This window comes from Macaca mulatta, chromosome 7, assembly GCF_049350105.2.
Source record: "Macaca mulatta isolate MMU2019108-1 chromosome 7, T2T-MMU8v2.0, whole genome shotgun sequence".
In the NCBI taxonomy this organism is placed as follows: Eukaryota; Metazoa; Chordata; class Mammalia; order Primates; family Cercopithecidae; genus Macaca; species Macaca mulatta.
In genome coordinates, this window is record NC_133412.1 from 49,964,557 (window position 1) to 49,985,017 (window position 20,461).

Here is a 20,461-nt window from a genome sequence, read left to right on the forward strand (position 1 = left end):
GAGCCACCGCGCCTGGCCCAGCCTTGTATTTTTAGTAGAGATGCAGTTTCACCATGTTGACCAGGCTGGTCTTGACCTCCTGACCTCAAGTGATCTGCCTACCTCAGCCTCCCAAAGTGCTGGGATTACAAGTGAGAGCCACTGTGCCCGGCCCTATATGCTTGCTGATTTTGTCTAATAGTTTTATCAATTGTTGAGAGAAAGGTGTTGAAGGCTTCAGTTGTAATTGTGGATTTGTCTATTTCTCCTTTCAGTTCCATTAGTTTTTGCCTCACATATTCTGTAGCTCTGTCATTTGGGGCATAAACATTAAAAACTGTGATGCCTTGGTGAATTGATACTTTTATTATTATGTAATGTCACTCTGTTCTTGGTAAACTTTTTGCATGGAGAGTTACTTTGATATTAATATAGCCATTTATGTTTTCTTTTGATTAATCTTTGCAAAATAAACCTTTTTCTATCCTTTTACTTTCAAGCTACCTATATAGTTGTATTTAAGTGAGTTGATTTTAGACAGCATATAATTGGGTCATTTTTTTAAAGTCCATGCTACCAATCTTTGTCTTAGTTGACATATTTAGACCATTTACATTTAATGTAATTATTGGCATTACAGGTATGAGTCTGTAATTTACATTTACATTTAATTAACATTTACATTTAATGTAATTATTGGTATGTTAGGGCCTAAGACTGTCACTTAATTTTTTGTTTTCTTTTTGTTGCCTCTGTTCTTCATTTCTCTTTGCTTTATCTTTCTTCTTGTTTTTAGAGATGGGGTCTTGCTATGTTGCCCATAATGGTCTCAAACTCCTGGCCTCAATCTTTCCAACTTAGCCTCCCAAGCAGCTATGATTACAGGCTTGAGCCACTACACCTGGTTCATTTCTGTTTTGTTTTTCCTGTGCTCTTGTGGATAAAGTGTTTCTTATTCTATACATACATAGCTTATCACAGTCTACTGGTATTGACATTTTGCCAGTTTGAGTGAAGTGTAGAAATCTTACCTACTGTTAAGTCCCTTTATCCTCCCCCATTTATAATTATCTTAAGTACTTCCTCTATATATTTCAGAACCACTTTAGACAATGTTATCCAATCACCATTTATAAAAAACTCCAGAAGCATTAAAGTCTATGGCATTTACCCATATTTTCCTTCTTTCAGTTGTTTTTTCTTCCTTTCTGATAGTTCAAGATTCCTTCTTTTATCATTTCCTTTACATTTTAAGAACTTCCTTTAGCCATTCTTTTAGAGTAGTTATGTTGGTGACAGATTCTCTAAGTGTTCCTTCATCTGAGAATGTCTCAATCTCCCCTCCATTTCTGAAGGATACTTTTGCCGGATATTGAATTTTGGTTTGACAGTTCTTTTCTTTCATCGCTTGAAAAATGTGCCACTTCTTTCTGGCCTTTGTAGTACCTGATGAGAGATCCTGTTTTTCTCTTATACATAAGATATTGTCATCTCTTTCTCAATTCTATGTTTGTCTTTAACTTTCAGAAGTTTGATTATCACGTGTCCTGATATGGATTTCTTTGGCTTTATCCTGTTTGGGGCTCACTTTGTTTCTTTAATCTGTAGCTTTACATCTTTCACTAAATTAGAACAGTTTTCAGCCACTATTTCTTCAAGTACTTTTTAAGCCCATCTCCCCTCTCCTCTCTCTCCATAACAGGAGTGTTAGATCTTTTGTTATAATCCCATAGGTCCCTGAGATTCTATTTTCTTTTAAGTCTATTTTCTCTCTGTTGTTCAGATTGGGTAAGTTCTATTGTTCTATCTTCAAGTTCACTGATGCTTTCCTCTATCATTCTCTATTCTGGCATTGAATCCATTGAGTTTTTCATTTTGGTTGTATTTTTTAATTCTAAAATTTCCTTGTGGGCCAGGTTTGGTGGCTCACACCTGTAATCCCAGCACTTTGGGAGGCTGAGGCAGGCAGATCACCTGAGGTCAGGAGTTCGAGACCAGCCTGGTCAACATGATGAAACCCTGTCTCTATTAAAAATATAAAAATTAGCTGGGTGTGGCAGCATGTGCCTGTAGTCCCAGCTACTTGGGGGACTGAGGCAGGAGAATAGCTTGAACCAGGAGGTGGAGGTTGCAATGAGCCAAGATCATACCACTGCACTCCCATCTGGGCAACAGAGCGAGACTCTGAAAAAAACAGATTTCCATGTGGTCTTCATTTACATTTTCTATTTTTTTCTAAGACTTTCTATTTTTCCATTTGTTTCAAGTGTGTTTGCAATTGCTTATGATGCATTTCATGATGGCTGCTTAAAAATTCTTGACAGATAATTCTAATATGTGTGTCATCTCAGTGTTGATGCCTATTGATTGACTTTTCTCATTAAAGTTGAGAGTTTCTCGATTCTTAGTATAATGAGAGATTTTCAATTGATTCCTGAACATTTTGGGTATTTTATTATGAGACTCTAGATCTTATTTAAATGTTATATCTAATTTAAACATGTTTAGCAGGCCTTCTTTGACCCCCAACTAGTGAGGAAACAAGGACACTACCTTGTTATTGTGAGATAAGGGTGGAAGTTAAGGTTTCCTACTAGGTCTCTGCTGAAACCACCTCGAATGAAAGGGAAGGTGGCCTCATTACTGCTGGGCGGGAGTGAAAGCTTCCAATTAGAGACTCCTATGATGTTACTCTATCAAGAAGGGAGAAGAGTCCCATGTGGTCTCCACTGAACCCATAAGGGGCGTATCTGTTAATGCTGGGTGGGTATACAAGTCCTAGTTCCTCGTTTGACATTCTCTGATGACACCTTGATGGCAGGTCGGAGAAGGGGCCTTGTTACATCCATAGCCTAGACTAGTTGAATCAGAATTGCTGGGGTAGGACTCAGGCATCAGCATGTTTTAAAGCTCCCTTGTTGAATCCAATGTGTGTGGAAGCAAGGTTAAGAATTACTGCTCTAGAACTTCCTTTAGTCAAGAGACTGCTGGTGATAAGCTCTGCTTTGCTTATCTGGAAATTCTTTATTTCGAGTCACTTCTTGAATAATAACTTAGTAAATATATAATTACAATTATTTTCTCTTACTTTTACTTTGAAGATACTATTTCACCATACTTTGGTTTCCATTTTTGCTTATGAGACATCAACTAGCAGTCAATTTGCAGGTACTTAGTGTTTCCCTGACTGCTCTTAAGATCTTTTGATTTCTTTTGGCAATCTTCACTTTTACAAGGATGTGTTTAATTGCTTAAAATGTCTTGTGCTTTCTAAATCTGCACATTTATGTTTTCCCTCAATTCTAGAGGATTGTCAGACATTGTTTCCTCAGTTATTTTCTCTCTCCCATGTGGTGTGATGTGCTGCCATTGTGATGTGATGGTCAGGACCTCCCTTCCCCCAACCCTTCAGTGAACAATGTGTTGTTATAGTTTAGGGGAGTGCTGTCCCCTTCAGAGTTTGCCTCAAGGTCATGCCCCTTCCCAGGGCAGTCCAAATTCAATGACTGATGAATACAGGATTATAAAGGTCTAGCTATCTCAGCCTAAATCACAACAATGCTGAAGGCCATTCTAGTTGGGCTAAATTTAAAATAGTTGGATATGTAAAAATTTGAGTTTGGTGCCAATGGGCTTTTGAGCTAATGGGTCTCAGCCTGCTCTGAAGAAGTAAACAACATAGGGCCAATATACAGAGGTCATCTTTGGTTCATTTGCATAACATGGCCCCAGCACTGGCACTGAACATGTTGTCATCTCTTCAGGTGTTGGCCATTCTGGGTTTGTTCTCCCCAGGTACATGTGTTTCTATTCAACCCGTAGTTTGAAGCCTTTTTATTTCAGGAAAAAAACAAAACAAAACTGTTAGGCCGGGCACGGTGGCTTTTGCCTGTAATCCCAGCTCTTTGGGAGGCCATGGCGGGTGGATCACTTGAGGTCAGGAGTTCAAGACCAGCTTGGCCAATATGGTGAAACGCCGTCTCCACTAAAAATACAAAAATTAGCCGGGCGTGGTGGTGGGCGCCTGTAATCCCAGCTACTTGGGAGGCTGAGGTAGGAGAATCGCTTGAATTCAGGAGGCAGAGGTTGTAGTGAGCCAAGATTACGCCACTGCCCTCCAGCCTGGAGGCAGAACAAGACTACAAGACTCCCTCTCAAAAAAAAAAAAAGTATGAAAGTATAGTTTTAGTATATGTTCTGTTCTGTTGCTTTCCCTTTCCTCTTCAGGAAATCCTATCATACATATGTTAGATCTTCTGCCTATCTTGTTTTGTTTTGTTGTTGTTGTTTTTTTAATCACTTTCTCCCAAATCCTTTTTAATCTCTTTCTTCTTTAATTTTTTTATTTTTAAATCCTCCATGGCCGGGTGCGGTGGCTCACACTTGTAATCCCAACACTTTGGGAGGCCAAAGAGGGCAGATCACCCCCATTTAATCTTCTGTTTGTCTGAAGGTATTATCCATTGTCATTTTTGGATTTTTTCTAGAGTTGTGAAACTTCTAGAATAGACTTTATTTCTGAAATAACTTTTCATTTATTCTAATTCCCTCCTGAGTTCTATAACCTCACTTTTAAACATCTTATTTTTTCCAATCATCACATTTTTGAATTTTTCTAATTCTTTTTTTTTTTTTTTTTTTGAGACGGATTCTCGCTCTGTTGCCCAGGCTGGAGTGCAGTGGCCGGATCTCAGCTCACTGCAAGCTCCACCTCCCGGGTTCACGCCATTCTCCTGCCTCAGCCTCCCTAGTAGCTGGGACTACAGGTGCCCGCCACCTCGCCCGGCTAGTTTTTTGTATTTTTTAGTAGAGACGGGGTTTCACCGTGTCAGCCAAGATGGTCTCGATCTCCTGACCTCGTGATCCGCCCGTCTTGGCCTCCCAAAGTGCTGGGATTACAGGCTTGAGCCACCATGCCCGGCCAAATTTTTCTAATTCTTATATTTATTTTTCATAGTCCCTTTTCTTTTCTTAATGGTTTTCTTTTGTTTTAAGGGTAAATCTTTCTGTCATGTTTTCATTGTCAATAGGGACATTATGGTATTATTCCCTATCCTCCTTTTTTATGTATGGACTTCAATTGAGTAGTTTTAATTGCTTTTTTTTTTTTTTTTTTTTTTTTTGAGATAGAGTTTCGCTCTGGAGTGTAGTGGCATGACCTCGGCTCACTGCAACCTCCGCCTCCCAGGTTCAAGCGATTCTCCTGCCTCAGCTCCCCAAGTAGCTGGGATTACAGGCACACGCTACTATACACCTGGCTAATTTTGTATTCTTAGTGGAGATGGGATTTTGCCATGTTGGAAAAGCTGGTCTTGAACTCCTGACCTCAGGTGATCCACCTGCCTTGGCCTCCCGAAGTGCTGGGATTACAGGGGTGAGCCACCGCGCCTGACCTAATTGGTCATTTTCAAGTGCAATGAGTTGTTCTGTTTAGAAAGAGCAATAGGAAGAATAGTCTTTTTCTTTTCTTTTCTTTTCTTTTTTTTTGTGATGGAGTCTCACTCTGTCACCCAGGCTGGAGTGCAGTGGCGCGATCTCGGCTCACTGTAACCTCCATCTCCTAGGTTCAAGTGGTTCTCCTGCCTCAGCCTGTTGAGTAGCTGGGATTACAGGCGCCCGCGATCTCGGCTCACTGTAACCTCCATCTCCTAGGTTCAAGTGGTTCTCCTGCCTCAGCCTGTTGAGTAGCTGGGATTACAGGCGCCCGCCACCACACTCAGCTAATTTTTCTTTTTTGACCATGTTGACCAGGCTGGTCTCGAACTCCTGACCTTAAGTGATCTGCCCGCTTTGGCCTCCCAATGTGCTGGGATTTCAGGCATGAGCCACCACGCCCAGCCAAGAATAGCTTTTCTAGCTTCAAAGCTTTAGAGTTTTCTTTACCTTTCTTAAAATGGGTGATACAAATATAATCTTTGACTCCTGAGACAGGCATCCTCTACTACTCCACCTACTTCTATCTGGACCTTCTCTTTTTTTTCTTCCCTTATTGTCTCTGCCAAGTTCTATTTGGATTCTACCGCCAGCAGTTTCTCCTCTATTTGGGCTTTGTCTTGGTAGGAAGTGTTGATTTGTTAGCCCCAAGATCTTATAAAGTTCAGACCACTCCAATATCTCCAGAACTTTAAAAATTAGAACAGAAATCAATGAAATTGAAAACAGAAAATAAAGAGTATTTCTCCCTTTGGAATATATACATTCAATGCTACAGGTTTCTCTTGGAGCATTGCTTTTACTACATCCCACAAATTTTAATAAGTTGTATCGTTTTCATTTAGTTTAAAATATTTTCAAAATTTCTCGAGTCTTTTTCTTTTCTTTTTTCTTTTTTGAGGTGGGGTCTCACTCTGTCACCCAGGCTAGAGTGCAGTGGCATGATCATCGCTGTATTAGTTAGAGTTCTCTAGAGGGCCAGGACTAATAGGACAGATGTATATATGAAAGGGAGTTTATTAAGGAGTATTGACTCACACGATCGCAAGATGAAGTCCTACAATAGGTCGTCTGCAACCTGAGGAGCAAGGAGCCAGTCTGAGTCCCAAAACCTCAAAAGAGGGAAGCTGACAGTGCAGCCTTCAGTCTGTGGCCGATGGCCATAGAGTCCCTCACAAACCACTAAAGTCCAAGAGTCCAAAAGCTGAAGAACTTGGAGTCCGATGTTTGAAGGCAGGAAACATCCAGCACAGAAGAAAGATGAAGACCAGAAGACTCAGCCAGTCTGTCCTTCCACTTTCTTCTGCCTGCTTTATTCCAGCTGCGCTGGCAGCTGATTAGATTGTGACCACTGGAATGAGGATGGGTCTGACTTGTTAATCTCCTTTGGCAACATCTTCACAGACAGAGAGAGGAACAATACTTTGCATCCTTCAATCCAATCAAGTTGACACTCGGTATTAACCATCACAGTAGCTCACTGCAGCCTTGACTGCCTGGGCTCAAGTGATCCTCCCACCTCAGCTTCCCGAGTAGCTGGGACCACAAGCATGTGCCACACCCAGCTAATTTATTATTATTATTTATTTATTTTTAAGAAATGGGGTATCACTATGTTGCCCAGGCTAGTTTTGAGTCTTTTCTTTGGCCTATGCCTTATTCAGAAGTGTATTGGTTAATAAGCTACTCTGGAAGCTGAGGCAGGAGAATCGCTTGAACGTGGGAGGTGGAGGTTGCAGTGAGCCGAGATCGCACCACTGCACTCCAGCCTGTGCGACAGCGTGAGACTCCATCTCCAAAAAAATAAATAAATAAAAAAAATAAAAAGAAGAAGAAGAAAAATGCCCGGGCGTAGTGGCTCCTCACACCTGTAATCCCAGCACTTTGGGAGGCCAAGGCGGGCGGATCACAAGGTCAGGAGTTCAAGACCAGCCTGGCCAATATGGTGAAACCCTGTCTCTACTAAAAAAAAAAAAAAAAAAAAAAAAAAAAAAAAAAAAAAAAGTGTATTGGTTAATCTTCAAATATTTGGGTATTTTCAAGCTATATTTCTGTTATTGAATTCTGCTTAATTATTTTTTGTGATTTGGGGGCATACACTGTATGATTTCAAGCTCTTTAAATATGTTAAGGAGTGTTTTATGCCCAAAAATGTGGTCTATCTTGGTGAATATTCCATGTGAACCTGAAATGAATATTTAAACCTGGTTGACTCACGTTGCTGTTCACTTCAACTATGTCACTACCAGTCTTTCTCCTGGATCTGTTAACTCCTAATACAGGGCTGTCAAAGACTCTAACTGTAAGAGCAGATTTGTGTATTTCTTTTTGCAGTTCTATCAGTTTTTTTTCTCTCCTTTGTATTTTGATACTAGGGCATACACATAAAGGATTACGTCTTCTTGAAGAACTGATCTTTTTATCATTGTGTAATAGCCCTCTCTATTTTTTTTTTTTTTTTTTTGAGACAGGGTCTTGCTCTGTCACCAAGGCTGAAGTGCACTGTTGTTGCAATCATGGCTCACTGCAGCCTTTAACTCTCAGGTTCAAGTGATCCTCTCGCCTCACCCTTCCGAGTGGCTGGGACTACAGGCACATACCACCACACCTGGCTAACTTTTGTATTTTTTGTAGAGATGGCATTTTACCATGTTGCCCAGGCTGGTCTCAAGTGATCCTCCTGCCTTGGCCTCCTAAAGTGCGGGGGTTACAGGCATGAACCATCGCACCTGGCCCTCTTTATCCTTGATAATTTTCCTTGCTCTGAAGCTGACTCCATCTGAAACTAATACAGCTTTCTGTTTTCTTTCATAGAGATGGGGGTCTCACTATATTGCCCAGGCTAGTCTCAAACTCCTGGCCTTAAGTGATCCTCCTGCCTTGACCTCCCAAAGAGATGGGCTACCATGCTCAGCCTCCAGCCTTCTTTTGATTAGTGTTAGCATGATGCGTCTTTCTCCATTCCTTTACTTTTAACCCATCTGTGTCCATATTTAAAGTTGATTTCTTATAGACAACAGAAGTTGGGTCTTGTTTTAAAATTACTATTATTATTATTATTATTATTATTATTATTAGAGTCAGGGTCTCTCTGTCGCCCAGGCTGCAGTTCAGTGGCGCAATCACAACTCACTGCAGCCTCGACCTCCTGGGGTCTGGTGATCTTCCTGCCTCTGCCTCAGCCTCTGCCTCAGCCTCTGGAGTAGCTGGGACTACAAGCATGTGCCACCACACTGGCTTTTTGTACTTTTTATAGAGATGGGGTTTTGCCATGTTGCCCAGGCTGGTCTTGAACTCCTGGGCTCAAGCAGTCTGCCCACCTCGGCCTCCCAAAGTGCTGGAATTACAGGCACAAGCCACTGTGCCTGGCCCTTTTAAAAAGTTCATGTGTTTAGACCATTGATAAAGTTGCCCTTGCTATTTCTTTCATTTCTCTTTCTTTTTTTGTCTTCTTTGGTTTTAACTGATCATTTAATATAATTCCATTTTCTCTTTTCTCTTAATATAGCAGTTATACTTTTTTGGGGCACAGGGTCTCACTCTGTCCCTCAGGCTGGAGTACACTGGCATAATCATGGCTCACCATAGCCTCAACCTCCCAGGCTCAATTGATTCTCCCCACTTTGTCTCTTAAGTAGTTGGGACTACAAGTCTGCACCACCATGCCTGGCTAATTTTTAAATTTCTTTTTTTTGTAGAGACGGGGTCTCACTATGTTGCCCTGGTTGCTCTCAAACTCCTGGATTCAAGTGATTCTCCTGTCTTGGCTTCCCAAAGTGCTGGGATTACAGGTGTGAGCCACTGCACTCAATCCTTCTCCTTAAAAAAAATTTTTAGTTGCTGCCCTAAATTTCACAATATACATTTATAAGTAATCCAAGTCCTCTTTTCTTTTTTCTTTCTCTCTTTCATTCTTCTTTCTCTCTTTCATACTTCTTTCTTACTTTTCTTCTCTCTCTTTCTCTCATCCCTCTCTTTCTTTCTTTTGAGACAGGGTCTTTCTCTGTCACCCAGGTTAAAGTGCACTGGTGCAATCATAGTTCACTGCAGCCTTACCTCCCAGGCTCAAACAATCCTCCTGCCTCAGCCTCCTGAGTAGCTGGGCTAATTTTTATTTTCTATAGAGAATATGGGTCTTGCTATGTTGTCCAGGCTGGTCTTGAACTCTTGGCCTCAAGCAATCCTCCCCATCTTGTTCTTCCAAAGCATTGAGATTATGAATTCCTCTCTCCCATTCTTTTTTTTCTTTTTTCTTTTTTTGACAAGGTCACCCAGGCTGGAGTGCAATGGTGTGCTCTCGGCCCACTGCAACCTCTGCCTCCTGGGTTCAAGTGATTCTCCTGCCTCAGCCTCCCGAGTAGCTGGGATTACAGGTGCATGCCCCCATGCCCAGCTAATTTTTGTATTTTTAGTAGAGATAGGGTTTCACCATGTTGGCCAGGCTGGTTTCAAACTCCTGACCTTGTGATCCGCCCACCTCAGCCTCCCAAAGTGCTGGGATTATAGGCATAAGCCACCGTGCCCAGCCTCATTCTTTATAACATTGCTATCATGTATTTCACTTATTCATAAGGTAATCACTGAATACATTGCTGGTATTATTATTTCAAACAAACTGCTATTTGTTAGATCACTTCAGATTAAGAAAAATAAAATGTTTTATCTTCATTTACTCCTTCTCTAATGCTCCTCCTTTCTTCCTATAGCCCCAAGTTTTTTCATATAGCCCCTAGATCATTTTCTCTCTCTTTAAATAACTTCTTTAATTTTTTTGCAAGGCAGATCTACTGGTGATAAATTTTCTCAAGTCTTCTTTGAGAAAATCTATTTCTTCTTCACTTCTGATGGATAATTTTGCCAGATACAGAATTCTAGGCTGCTGGGTTTATCCCCCCTTTTTTTCTTTCTTACATATTTCACTTCACTCTCTTCTTGCTTGCATGTTTTCTGAAGAGAAGGCCAATGTAATCCTTATCCTTGTTCCCCTATAGGCAGGGGTTATTTTTCTCTGACTCCTCTCAATATTTTGTCTTTGATTTTCTGCAGTTTGAATATAATAATGTATAGATGTAGATTATTACTTGGCATTTATCCTGCTTGGTGCTATCTGAGACTCTTGGATCTGTGGTTTGTTGGCTGTCATTAATTTTGTAAAATTCTTGATTGTTATTACTCCCTTAATATTCCCTTCATGTGCCTGGTTATTTCTGATTATATGATAGGCATTGTGTTTGAAAAATATTTTTAGAAATAACTGGAGGTCTAGGGGTACATTTGCCTTCTACAGAACGGATATACATTTGTTTCTGGAAGGCATCTAGGGGCTCTAGCAATCTGAGATAAACTAATTTTAGTGATTGAGATGATTCAAATCTAAGCAGTTTCTGCAATGAATGGTCTGTTTTCAGTTTATCTTGTAGAGTTTGGTCTTTTGAGGTCTCAGTCCAAAAAGTGGAGAGTTTTCCAGGGTCCTTTTTGTGGGCCCTGGATTAAAATTTTTTCATTTTATTTAATTATTTTTTCCTACCTCCTGGAATTACAAGGAATGGACTACAACTTTTAATCCCCAACCCTGTGAGGTTGTCAAAAGTGCTTCAGAGCATTTTATCAGCCTTATTTGGAATTGGCAGTTGGACCCAGAAATGCGAGGTTTACTGTTCAGGGTTTTAGTCTCTCTTACATCTCATCCAAGTAATGTTTCATAATATTTTACCATTCCAATGCCTTCAAGCTTTTCTAATTGTCTCCAGTGTTAAGATTGTTCCAAATTATCTAGTCTACCACTATGAGAAAGTAGCCTTCATATATATATGTGTGTGTGTGTGTGTGTGTGTGTATATTTTTTTTTCTTTTTTTTGAGACAGAGTCTAGCTCTGTTGCTTAGGCTAGAGTGCAGTGGTGCAATCTCAGCTCACTGCAAGCTTCACCTCCTGGGTTCACGCCATTCTCCTGCTTCAGCTTCCCGAGTAGCTGGAACTACCGGCGCCCGCCACCATGCCCGGCTAATTTTTGTATTTTTAGTGGAGACAGGTTTTCACCTTGTTAGCCAGGATGGTCTCGATCTCCTGACCTCGTGATCCGCCTGCCTTGGCCTCCCAAAGTGCTGGGATTACAGGCGTGAGCCACCGTGTCCGGCCTATACTTTTTATTTTATTTTCTGAGACAGTCTCACTCTGTTGCCCAGGCTGGAGTGCAGTGGTGCATCTCGGCTCACTGCAACCTCCGCCTCCCGAGTTCAAGTGATTCTCTTGCCTCAGCCTCCTGAGTAGCTGGGATTATAGGCGTGCATCACCATGCCCACCTAATTTTTGTATATTTAGTAGAGCTGGGGTTTCACTATGTTGGCCAGGCTAGTCTCAAACTCCTGACCTCAGGTGATCCACCCACCTTGGCCTCCCAAAGTGCTGGGTTTACAGGCGTGAGCCACTGCACCCGGCCAGCCTTAATTTTTGAAATGATTTTTATCTTTTTCTTGTATGTATATCTGTAGTATTTTTACTCATATTTGAATAAATGTAAGAAAATTTGAATAAAATGAATTTTCCTGAACAAGTGATTAGCATTAAATTCAGGTAGTTTGGAGTCTTTAGGCTCTTTCTTCTTGTTTCACTAGTTTGGGCCTTTTTGTTTTTAAATGTACCTTGTTGCTCTTTATGGTTTTTACAGAAGTTGGAAGATTAAAAACCAGGTTTCTACCATGTTCCTACAAGAATCTGAAGTCTCCCAATTTGTTACATAACCTCTGCACATTTTCAGGTTTCTGTATATGGATAAGCCTCTTTTTGGATTCCGCATTCTGTTTTATGGGGCTTTTTGTCTATTTCTGCACCAACACCAACTGTTTTGATAATTACACTTTTATAATGACTTATTTTTATTTTTTAATTTTTAAGAGATAGGGTCTCACTCTGTTGGCCAGGCTCCAGTGCAATGCTGCAATCATAGATCACTGCAGTCCTGAACTCAGGCTGTAGTGATCCTACTGCCCTGGCCTCCCAGAGTGCTGGAAATACAGGCATGAGTCTGTGACTTCATATAAGGGTAGCTGAAGATACATCCGAGTGTAAATGAGATCACTCAAAGTGTATACTGGCTGGATATCAACTCTATTCCATGTTGTACATTTTTCTCTCATTATTATTATTATTATTATTTTGAGACAGAGTCTTGCTCTGTCTCCCAAGCCAGAGTGCAGTGGTGCAATCTCGACTCACTGCAACCTCTGCCTCCCGGGTTCAAGCAATTCTCCTGCCTCAGCCTCCTGAATAGCTGGGATCACAGGCATGTGCCACCGTGACTGGCTAATTTTTGTATTTTTAGTAGAGAAAGGGTTTTGCCATGTTGGCCAGGTTGGTCTCGAACTCCTGGCCTCAAGTGATCCACCCGCCTCGGCCTTCTAAAGTGCTGGGATTACAGGCGTGAGTCACTGCACCCAGCTTATTTTTCTCTTCTTAAAAATTGACTTTTTCATTATTCTTAGGTATTCTTGCACTTACTTTAAAAGCAGCTTCAAGTTTCCCCTACTCCAAAAAAGATTTGCACTTACTTTAAAATCAGCTTCAAGTTCCAAAATAAAAAGAAAATTGCATTTTAATAGGAACCACATTGAACCCGCAGATAAATTTAAAATCCTTATGAATATTGAGTTTTCTCTTTCATGAACATGTTCTATCTCTACATCTCTATCTTCTGTGTCTTTCCAAAATTTAGTAATTTTCTCCGCAAAGTCCTTATGTCTTTTAATAGATTTATCCCTAGGGTCATATAATTATGTACTTCTGTTGATGTTTATCTAGGCTGACATAAGTCAGAATTTTGAATGTGTATGTGGAGATGTATAACATGACACAATGTTAGATCTTTTTTTGCATAATCCAGTTTGAGCTATTTCCTTGTAACTAATATAGGTGGAGTGTCAGAAAATGATTATTGAATGGTCAAAGGCATCATCTTGAAGAGGAAGACTGGCGTATACTTCTGAGTGAATTGGACAATGGGGCAAAGCAGGAAACACACAAACTGACTTGCAGTTTAAAAAGACGACTGGAAGAACTGAGGCAGATGCATTCATTAGGATCCTAAATAAAGATGGTGGCAGTGTAGAAAGAGAGGAATACATGAATCTAAGAGTTATTTATACAGAGTAGGGATGTCGTGGTGACAATTATGATAGGAAGTAAGGAGTTAAAGATGATTCCCAGATGTTGGCTCTAATGACCAGCAGAATAGTTGTACAGGAGGAATAGAGTGGGGAGCTATGAAGAGATGAATTCTGCCTGGGACATGAGCTTTAAGTATGTAATGGACATTCAGATGATATGAAGACATTGGCTACCTCAGCTTGGAGCCCAGAGTAAATACACATACATATATTATGTATATGTCTATCTATCTATCTATCTATCTATCTATCTATCTATCTATCTATCTATTCTATCTAATCTGTCTATCTACCTACCTACTTACCTACCTATGGCTGTCCAGGTGTAAGACTGTACACTAAGACTGTCTAACTGTAAATGAGATAACTAAGAAGAAAGCATAAGAGGAAAGGCCAGGTGCAGTGGCTCACGCCTGTAATCCCAGCACTTTGGGAGGCTGAGGTGAGCTGATCACCTGAGTTCAGGAGTTCGACACCAGCCTGGCCAACGTGGCGAAACCCTGTCTCTACAAAAACACAAAAAAATTAGCCTAGAGTGGTGGTGCACACCTGTAGTTCCAGTTACTCGGGAGGCTGAGGCAGGAGAATCGCTTGAGCCTGGGAGGCGGAGGTTGTAGTGAGCCGAAATTGTACCACTGCACTCCGGCCTGGGCAATAGAGCCAGACAGTGAGACTCTGTCTCAAAGAAGAAGAAAAAAAAAAAAAAATAGGAGACAAAACCTTGGTTATGGGCTGGGAGTTTACTGAAGGAGTCAGTGATAGACATTGAGAAACTCAGGAAAGAATGGTGTCACAAAAGCCTGCGAAGAAAGAATTTCAAAGAGGGAGGGGTAAAATCTGAGAAAAGGTCAAGTAATTGTTTTCCTTATTATTGAGAAATGTCCCTTGATTTGGCAACATGTAGGTTATTGTTGGCCTTAGTGGAAGCGGCCCTTATGAGGATTATAGCCCAACTGCAGGATCATGAGGCCTGAATGGAAAGTGGTGAAATAGACAAACTTGGCAATTGTTTCACGCAACTTCACTAATAAAAGCAGGACCGAGAGGTTTCAATTTAGTTTAAACATAGGAGAAGAAATGGATTTGAGCCCAGAAATAGCTGAGTTGCCAGCTTTATCTGTATGTCTGTATTTGGTGTCCAAGAGGAGGAAGATGTCTGACGTGGGGCAGCCCAGGACAGTGGTTGACGGCAGTAGGGGCTAGAGTTAGGTAGATGAGCTACGAATCATCCCCTGCAACTCCCCAGTGCAAATCGGGACTCAGCGTAGCTGTGTAACCATACGATGTCACTTAACTTTCCTATGTTTGTTTCCTTATCTGTCAAATGAGGATAATATTGACACTGCATTGGTTGGGACGAGGATTAAATATATTAACATCCAGTAAAGTGCTTATAATAGTGCCTGACAGGTTGGGCGTGGTGGCTCATGCCTGTAATCCCAGCACTTTGGGAGGCCGAGGTGGGCAGATCACCTGAGGTCAGGAGTTTGAGATCAGCCTGGCTAATATGGTAAAACCCCGTCTCCACTAAATATACAAAAATTAGTCAGGTGTGGTGGCACACGCCTGTGGTCCCAGCTACTTGGGACGCTGAGGCAGGAGAATTGCTTGAACTAGGGAGGTGGAGGTTGCAGTGAGCCCAGATTGTGCCACTGCACTCCAGCCTGGGTGACAAGAGCAAGACTCTGTCTCAAAAAACAAAAAACAAAAAAAAAGAAAAAAAAAGAAGTGCCTGACACAGCAAGCACATAAAAATGACGAAGCACTTTTGTTCTCCTAGCTGGATCTCCACATCTATCTTCATTCAGATTTCTGACTCATGTGAGTCTAGATAAACACCAGCAGTTCTCTGAGTTCCTATGTTCAAATATCCTCTTTCATAATAGATCATCCAGACACCCAGCCACACGCTCTCACTCACACACTGCAGCTCACCAGTGAGCATGGCACCCCTTCCTACCCGTGTCTGCCTGCCAGCTGCTCTTCCTCCTTTCCCACACACACTCCTTTTTTTGAGTGGCTTCCAAAACATCTCTTTCTAATTTGCTATAAAGAGTGAGCCATAAAGAATTTATTAACAATGATGAAAAAAATCACAGTTAAGTATCAGATTCTCCAGAGGAAATGAGATTAAAAAGAAATTCTGGAAAATAGTTGTTTTTGGAGAAGGGAATAGCATAGGGAAGGGCGATATTAATAATTTAATGTTTCATCTTTGTTTTAAAAAAACGAATCTGAAGCAAATATGACTATTGAGATGCAACAAAGCTGGGCGGTTACACTGTTTACTAGTTTCCAGACTTTTCTGTTGTTTGAAACGTTTGAAATCAGCAAAAAATAGGAGTATTTACTGGGGTAGTTTAGACTAAACATGGGTGTGGTTAGAGTACAGTAATTACTGTGAAAAAAAGCAAGGTTCCTGGACATATACAATTTTTTCTTTTTTTTGAAACATTGTCTCACCCTGTTGCCAAGGCTGGCGTGCAGTGGTGAGATCATAACTCACTGCAGCCTCAATCTTCCAGGCTGAAGTGATCCTTCTTTCTCAGCCTCCTGAGTAGCTGGGACTATAACCACATACCACCATTCTCAGCTAATCTTTTTAATTTTTAGTAGAAATGAGGTCTCACCATGTTGCCCAGGATGGTCTTCAACTCCTGAGCTCAGGCAATCCTCCCACATCGGCCTCCCAAAGTGCTGGAATTAGAGGCATGAGCCACTGCACCTGGCCCTGACATTGCGATTTTTAAAAATTTTGTTGAAAAACATAGACACCCCCCCCGCCCACACACACACACACACACCCCTGCTTCAAAGAGGATTTTTAAAAACAATGGTGGCTGGGCTAGAAAAGATACTAATTTTCAACCTTTATTTCAAAGTTTATTTATTTATAAAGGAAATACAGAATAATTTTGATAAACAAAGCACCCAATTCCTACTTATGTTTTTTTCTTCGTGGAAAAAAAGTATGTGACACATACTTGTCATGCCCTGTATTAAGCTTACAAAAGATACTGACAAAAACTATACAAATCTAGATTTTAGAGTGCTAGGAAAGTTGCCATAAGGCATGTGTACCTACATTAATACTAAATAAATTCCACCTACATCCTTTGTTTCACCCTTTCCCAGTATTTTTCAGCTTTCCTCACAGTCCCAGAAGTCTAGGGGCAATGACTCTCCATCACTAGTGCTGTGATGGCACCTGTGCTCCCATATCCTGATATCCTATCCCTACGGTAATCCTTTGAGACGCACCTGAAAACACCAGTGACATAACTTAACGGATTCCTAGAAGGAACAGTACCTGGCATGCAGCCTCAGCTCCTACCGACAGGGGAGGTTGAAAATTCTCCCAGTCTCCATTCACTCCTTTGCTTTGATACCCGTTAGGCCTGCTTTGCCTCCTTAATAGACTCCTGGAAAGGGAAGGGGTGGGGGTGGGGAGCGACCGGAGAACTCTTTTCCTAGGATGACTGGAGCCAGGAAGTCAGTCTGGGAACTTCCTCGCCCCCTGGCGGTGCACAGCACACAAGGCCGCCTGTGTTCCGCTCAGGGGTGGGACTCTCAATTTGCAGCCCAGGTGAAGGGAGATGAGTTGGGGAAATAGCGATTCTGTGCATTGGAACAGTCTGGGTGGTAACTGCAGGCCACTGCCTCTGACCTGTTGGCATCCGAGGTCTGATGACCTTCAGGTAAATGCTCTCATGATCAATGGACCAAAGGAGCAACGGTGGAGGTGAGGAACAGCACTCTACCAATGAAGGTCGTGACCAGGCCATGTTAATTTAGTGGTAAAAATAATAACATTAAAGAAAATGTTTACAACAGGAATAGAAAATGACAGAACCTTACTGCTTTAACTCAAGTGTATCACAATCTCTGCCTTCATCCACTTGAGACTTAAAACTCAGTGTCTGCTATTTTTATTTAACATTATCCCAAGCAATAGTAACGTGAAAGTTATGACCAGGATGGAAGCAGGGTTGCACCTCTGCAGGGTCCTTGTCTGGGGACCACCCCTCCTACAAGCTTCTGGTTAATAGAGGTAAGGGGGCTCCTGTGGTGGGTGCCAGTGCTGGGACCTTAACTTATGTATATCTGGGCTATAGCCCTGGACTTGGCTAGGCTGGGCTGTGTGAAAATTCCAAGAATTCTGTTGGTAGAAAATGCTCACCCTATCCTTACAGGAACAGCACAAGGCTAGGCTGGTCTACCTCCCACCAGGACCTCGAAGGAACATGACCCAGGGGCTGAAGGATGGTGTTGAAGGACGAGTTTTACTCAGATCCTTCTCAGCCCTGCCTTCCCCAAGTTTCTGTATCCACTACACTGGAAGCTTTCTGAAAAAAATGCCTGAAACCTGTCCATTGTACCGCTAGCCCAGGGCCCAGCCAAAGAACTTAACAAATAACAGTCAAGGAAATCCTCACCTAAAATGGCTGCGATGCATTACTGCTCCCACCTCTGGCCTACAGTGTCACTTCTGCACTTGAAACCGCCAGGGGGCAGTCTGGGTTCACTACGAGACATTTCCTTCTAGAGAAAATCACACCTGCAAAGACCCTCTCCAGAGCCACAGCCCACCTCCACACCCTCCACGCCACCATCCATTCCCTGTGAATATGCTTTGGGCTGAAAATGGTTGGGAGGAGGGCGATGGAAGTCATCTGCATTATTTTGGCATTGGCCAGGGCCTCTTGAGTACTTCAAATTCAACAATTTACCACAGGCCCGAGTGCAGTGGCTCACGCCTCTAATCCCAGCACTTTGGGAGGCCAAGGCAAGCAATCATCTGAGCTCATGAGTTCAAGACCAGCCTGACCAATATAGTGAAACCCCCATCTCTACTAAAAATACATAAATTAGATGGACGTGGTGGTGCGTGCCTGTAATTCCAGTTACTCAGGAGGCTGATGGATGAGAATCACTTGAACCCAGGAGGCAGAGGCTGCAGTGAGCCAAGACTGTGCCACTGCACTGTCAGCCTAAGTGACAGAGTGAGACTCTGTCTCAAAAACAAAAACATAAAAAAAAAACCTCACTGACCTAGAGAACAATATGTGTTTAATAATATTTAAATAATGGTTGTATGAAATTGAAGCAGCAAGAAACCCAAAGGAGAATAGCTCTAGGGGAGGGATGTGGATAAGTATGCATGGGGGAGAGGCTATTCTATGACCAGGTTGGGTCTGGAGCCCTCCCCACTGTCCAGAACGCCTCCAAGCCCCTACATTTTTCCATATACCAACGCCTTGGAGATATAATGCAGAAATAAAGTGAGCAGGCTGAGGATTAGGGCAGGTGTCTGGAATATGTTCAGGAGTGGGAGGGGAGTGACATAGCTCATAGGCTAAGCAGAGTAGCACAAAGGCTAGAGGTTTTATTCCCAGCCCTCAACTTAAAAGACCTCAGGGGCAGATACTGACTCCAGACTGGCTGTGCCCTTACCCTAAGGCCATTCACACTTTTTTTTTTTTTTTAAACACAGGTAATCCATGTTTATTATAGAAAAATGCCACATTACTCTTTATTGGATGTGAGCGCCAGCACCAGCCCCTTTCTCTCCAAGCACAGGGGCACGCAGGCAAGGGGCTCCGTCCCCCGGCCGGGATGCAGTGGAAGCCTGGCTCCACTACCATTCTCCTACAGCCAGCACCCTCCGCGGTGCCTGGGGCTCAGGTCTGTTCAAACTCCTGCTCACAGTAGCCTACATGGAGGGGTTGGGCCTGGACACCTCGCCTGCAGGAGGACATGAAGAAATGGCAAGATAAGCCCCTAAGAAGGGGCCCCAGCAACACTTTTCACACCCGTCAACAGTCTCTCCTTCCCCATTTCGGTGACTCTCAAACTGTCACTGTACACCAGGTGTACCTGGGGATCTCAATTCCACAGATTCTCACTTGGGGTGGGGCAAAGTATGGGCAAGAATCTGCAAGCTGAACAGGTGCCTCATGTGATTTTGATACAGGTCTTGGAGATCCAGAAATGTTGGCAACGTCTATTTCTATCCTGCCTATCTCGTACCCTAACCCCAAATAACTCAATCCCTTTGGAAAATAGGTAGATGTCTGAAAGGCAGCCAATGCTCCTGGCCTACTTAGCCCTCTGTTCCTGATTCTAAAACACTGTAAATGTGGTAGCATTGGGGGACTTAGGTGCTGTCCTGTCCACGAATATGGACGTGAAATCCTGTCCTTGGGTCTCAGACTATAACCTGACCAATCTCCTTAGGGGACATCTAGGTATGCTTCCCTTATTTTCCAAGTAAGCAACATGCTTAGAGAACCAGCTGGAAGTCACCCAGTGAATGACATAGTTAAGGCTTAGATGTTACCATGCTTGACTCTCAGCCCAGGACTCTGCTCTGCATTAGGCTATGTCCCCCAAGTTCTCAAGACCTAGCCAACGAAGGAATCAGGGAAATGACTATCTTACACAGGCACATCCCTGACAGAGGCAAAGGTGTCATGAGATCCTGTAAGTCAGCCTGGTTCAAATCCTGCTTCTTAGTGACTTTGGGCAAGGTACTGAACTTCTGTGCTTCAGTGTCTATCTCTAAACTGGGGACAAAAATGCACCTATCTTATGGGGTTGTGGTGAAGACTAAATGAGACAACATGTGTAACAAACTTAGCACAGTGTTTGCCACAAAATACAGTTGTCCCTCAGTATCCACAGGGGATTTGTTTCAGGACCCCCGTGGATACCAAAATCCAAGGATGCTCAAGTCCCTTATATAAAAATGACATAGTATTTGCATATATCCAATGTACAACTTCCCATATACTTGAAATGATCTTGGATTACATATGCCTAATACATATAAATGCTATGTAAATAGTTGTTATACAGTATTTTTTATTTGTATTTTTTTTTTGTTGT

At 42.2% G+C, this 20,461-nt stretch overlaps 1 protein-coding gene and 3 long non-coding RNA genes across 5 annotated transcripts in view; all 4 read right to left on the reverse strand.

Annotated features, from left to right (window-relative positions):
- Positions 1-2,235: 2,235 nt before the first annotated feature.
- Positions 2,236-4,153, reverse strand: LOC144329969 (uncharacterized). The gene is made up of 2 exons (XR_013395738.1): positions 4,004-4,153; positions 2,236-3,868 (listed from the first exon to the last, which is right to left on the reverse strand). It is a non-coding gene; the product is annotated as an uncharacterized LOC144329969 (long non-coding RNA).
- Positions 4,154-6,292: 2,139 nt separating this feature from the next.
- On the reverse strand, positions 6,293-14,097 carry LOC144329965 (uncharacterized). The gene is made up of 2 exons (XR_013395734.1): positions 13,466-14,097; positions 6,293-7,107 (listed from the first exon to the last, which is right to left on the reverse strand). It is a non-coding gene; the product is annotated as an uncharacterized LOC144329965 (long non-coding RNA).
- An 825-nt stretch (positions 14,098-14,922) lies between these two features.
- On the reverse strand, positions 14,923-15,308 carry LOC144329961 (uncharacterized). Its single transcript, XR_013395730.1, has 2 exons — positions 15,138-15,308; positions 14,923-15,004 (listed from the first exon to the last, which is right to left on the reverse strand). It is a non-coding gene; the product is annotated as an uncharacterized LOC144329961 (long non-coding RNA).
- A 1,135-nt stretch (positions 15,309-16,443) lies between these two features.
- HEXA (hexosaminidase subunit alpha) overlaps positions 16,444-20,461 on the reverse strand; it is a 36,159-nt gene continuing 32,141 nt past the window's right edge. The window contains exon 14 of one of the 2 annotated variants that reach the window (XM_077937817.1): positions 16,444-19,318. In XM_077937817.1, the coding sequence (XP_077793943.1) occupies positions 19,255-19,318 (64 nt within the window). In that variant the 3' untranslated portion in view covers positions 16,444-19,254. 2 annotated transcript variants of the gene reach the window in all.